At 57.2% G+C, this 3,833-nt stretch overlaps 1 protein-coding gene across 1 annotated transcript in view; it reads right to left on the bottom strand.

Annotated features, from left to right (window-relative positions):
• Positions 1 to 217: 217 nt before the first annotated feature.
• CHST13 (carbohydrate sulfotransferase 13) overlaps positions 218 to 3,833 on the bottom strand; it is an 18,611-nt gene continuing 14,995 nt past the window's right edge. The window contains exon 3 of the mRNA XM_023211177.2: positions 218 to 1,776. Within this exon, the coding sequence (XP_023066945.2) occupies positions 931 to 1,776 (846 nt within the window). The 3' untranslated portion in view covers positions 218 to 930. The remainder of the gene's footprint in view (positions 1,777 to 3,833) is intronic.

Here is a 3,833-nt window from a genome sequence, read left to right as displayed (position 1 = left end):
CCCCCCTACACAGTGCACCCTCTTCACTTTACGCCCCATGTAGTCGCTCACTCCTATCACCACTGGGAGGTACCCAGGCTCTGTGGGCACTCTCATCTGATCTTCTTATGCCACTTGGCAACAGGGAAACAAAGGCTTGGAGACGGAGTGGTTCGAGATCAGACAGCTGCAGGCTCCCAGAGAAAATGGCCCAATGAAGCAGAGAAACTCCAACAAATCAGAAAGTAACAAAATACATTTATTTCAAAACCATGACTGCCCAGCTCACCAAAGTCTCATAAAACCTGTGACTGCATTGCACCAGGGGCTCTGTTGGCATGGAGCCTCAAGACCCAGCGTCTTGCCAGACTGAGACCGAAGGTGGTGCCTGGGCAGGGCCAGCCGCATGGGAGAGGAGCGGAGGCCCGATGGCAGTGGAAGGCAGCTCCCAGCTGGCTCCGGGATGGTCCCATCGTGAGGCCAGCCAACGGAGGGCTTTCGTCCTTGGCCACACCTGTCCTTGCCAGGGTGGGCCAGGTGGGGAGGGCACAGGCTCGGGCCACACCAACACGGGTGTCAGCATTCTGTTCTGATGCACCATGAACAGGTTCAGGGGCAGGGCTGACCCCCTAAAATGGCCTTTAAAAGCCTAAAACCCTGGTTACCAAGTCCTTGCCCATCTGCGGGGCCTGGAGAGGTGCCTGTCAGCTGGAGCAAGTGGAGGAAGCAGGCCTCAAGCGACAGGCTGAAGCAGGCACACGCGTACAGGGCCACGGGAGATGGGCTGCCCCCAAGCCCGGCCAAGTGTGCCCTGCGCCCGCTGGGCCGGCGGCCAGGTGAGAGCACGCAGTGGCTCTTGAAGAGGGGTCCTGGGGCCAGCAGCACCTGCATTCCCCAGGGGTCCTGTCGGAAAGGCACTTGCCCCGTGTGGCCACAGGCCCTCCAGGACCGCTAGTGCAGCCGCAGGTAGGAAGGGGTGGAGTAGTTGAAGAGCAGGAAGTCCATCTTGTAGAGGTCAAAGAGGCGCCGTTGGTAGAAGGGGCTGATGTCCCGGAAGAGGCGCACTGCCAGGTCGCGGGAGGCGGCAGCCCCCCGGGGCCGCGGTGGACCGGGGAAGCTCAGGTCGGGTGCGCCCGCCAGGCCCAGCACGAAGGCTGCGTCCTCCGCCAGCGTCTCGAACTTGCCCACGACGTCGTAGCGGAGGCGGCACGGGTGGCAGAGCGCGTGCGCGCGCTCCCAGTGCTCGTTGAAGGGCTCGTCGCGCCGCGTGCGCGGGTCCAGCAGGTAGGCCAGGAACTCTGCGAAGCGCACGTCGTGGCCGCGGGCCCGGGCGTCGGGGAGCGCGCGTGGCCGCAGGCGCTGAACGATACGTGCTCCGTAGCGCCTCTGGAAGGCAGCGCTGTAGGGGCGCGCGAGCTTGTTGCGGTAGGCAGACGCCAAGCGCTCGAAGGGCTCCCGCACGAACAGAAAGGTCAAGTAGGCACGCAGGCGCCTGTTGATCTCGGCAGGGCTGAAGTCGGCCAGCGAGGGCAGGCGGCCTGGCGCGTGGGCCTCGTGCGCGGGGATGGCGCGCGGGTCGCCGCGGGTTTGGCCGCTTAGCGCCAGCAGCACGCGCTTCCAGTTGGTGCACGCCACCTTGGGCACGTAGCAGTAGAGCAGGCCATGCGCGTCGTCCACCAGCACGTGCCGCAGGTCCTCTGGCTGCAGCAGGCGCTGCCGGCGTGTGTGGCGGCTACAGGCGCTGCTTAGCAGGTCGCGCCGCTGCCGGTGCACCTCCGCCAGGGTAGAGCGCGGGTCCTGTAGGCGACAGGGAACGAGACAGGGGGACGCGTCAGGGCATCCCGCGTCCCGGCGGGATGCGCCCGAGAATTGGGAGCAGGAGCTGGACCGGGCACCCAAATTTGAACCCCAGGGCTGCCACTGATCACTGCATGGTTTAGGGCCCGGGCATCTGTCCTGGGCCTGGATTTGGGAGAAACGGATTCTGACCTTGCTGAGGCTGGGAGAAGGACGCGCTGGGTATGTATGCTGTGGGGCACTCAGAGGAGGAGTGATAAGGAATTGAGGCATCAGAGTGCGCTCCGTGTGAGTACGGGCACACATACATGGACTCGTCGCTGTTTACTAAAAGCAGGATGCTGCGTAAGAAGCAGCGCTGTTTAATTCCACACCCAACTGAAAACTGCAGCCGCTTGGGGGCTGTCGGGCTGCTTTGCCTCAATAACAAATGGGCTGATTCTGTACTTACCAGTCAGCACTCTCCTTTGCACCTTCACTCCTTTTATTCCCCCAGCAAATTCTTGTCTCAGAGCTGGGGCAGGAAGCCTGCCCCTTCTGAGCCTATCCCTCCTATGAGAAGGAACGCCGACTGGCTTTAACCTAGCACCTGCTGCGGGCCAGCAGCCTCATCGCTCTCCGAATTAGGTCCGGAGCCCCTCGCAGCCTCAGCCATGCAGAGACCCAGGCCAGCGCGCTTCCATGCTTCCAGCTCCCCTTTCTTCAGATCCCTCCTGCCCCACCCGGGGTTCTTATCTCCAAGATTAACACCCCTGCCTATGATTTTTTGTGTAAGAATTCATAAAAGAAAATGTTTTAACTTCTTAAAATTACATTAAGAGGCTTCAGGATATAATTAAAAAGACAATAATGAGTTGCTGAGGATGTGGAGAAAGTGGAGCTTTCACGCATTGCTGGTGGGAGTGTAAAGGGGTGCCGTTGCTGTGGAAAGCAGTTTGGCAGTTCCTCAAAACCAGTAAACATGTGACTCAGCAATTCTGGTCCAAGGCATATTGTCAAGGGAACTAAAAACATACGTCGTGCAAAAATCGTACATGAAGTTCATAGCAGCAGTATTCTCATTACCCAGAAAACCGAAGTGTGCATTGCTGAGTAGGCAAATGTATGCAGCCATCCATGCAATGGAATAGGACTCAGCCATGAAAAGGAATGCAGTGCTGACACATGCCGCCACATGGGCTGACCTGGAGGATGTTATGCCAAGCTAATAGGACAATCACAAAAGGACGAGTGCCGAACAGTCCCACTTAGTGAGGTCCCTAGAGCAGTCACATCCAGAGAGAACGAAACTAGAACCTGAGTGAACTGTAGAGGACTGCTGATAGACACTGGGCTGCTTTTGAGGGTGATCACAATGTTTGAAAATTAGGTAATGGTGATAGTTACAAAACCTTGTAAAAATGCTGAAAACCAATTGTAGGGTTTGAAAGAGTGAGTTGTATGGTATGTAAGTTCTCAGTTAAGAAAAAAGCCTTCAGGGTGTTTCCATTGCAGAGGAGGCCAAAGCAGCCTTTGGGGGAACACCAGAGTCAGGGCCTGCTTGGGAGGGTCTGATGCCAGTGGGGTGGGAATGCGTGTCTCTGGTGTGCATGTGTGGTACACGTGTGTGGTGTGTTCCTGTGGTGCATGACGTCTCTGGTGTGTGGTGTGCATGTGTGGCATGCATATGTCATGTGTGTGGCATGCGTGTGTGGCATTTGTGTGTGTGTGGCATGTGTGATGTGTGTGTTGTATGTGTGTGGTTTGTGTTGTATGTGTATGGAGTATGTGTGGTGTGTTTGTGTTTGTGTGTAGTGTGTGTTGGTATGCATGTGGTGCGTGCATGTGGTGCACACTTTTGGTAGGTGGTGTGTGTGTATGTGGTGTGTGTGGTGCACACCTGTGGTGCATGGTGTGTGTGTGTTGTGAGTTGTGTCTGGTGTGTGTGGTGTGTGTGTGTGGTGTGTGTATGGGGTATGTGTGTAGTGTGTGTTGTATGTGGCGTATGTGGTGTGTGCGTGTAGTGTGTATCATGTGGGTGGTGTGTTTGTGGTTTGTGGGAATGTGTGGCGTTTGTG

Source organism: Piliocolobus tephrosceles, chromosome 2 (genome assembly GCF_002776525.5).
Source record: "Piliocolobus tephrosceles isolate RC106 chromosome 2, ASM277652v3, whole genome shotgun sequence".
Lineage (NCBI taxonomy): Eukaryota > Metazoa > Chordata > Mammalia > Primates > Cercopithecidae > Piliocolobus > Piliocolobus tephrosceles.
Note: the sequence above shows the minus strand (reverse complement) of the source record. Positions and strands in the feature narration are given on the sequence as shown.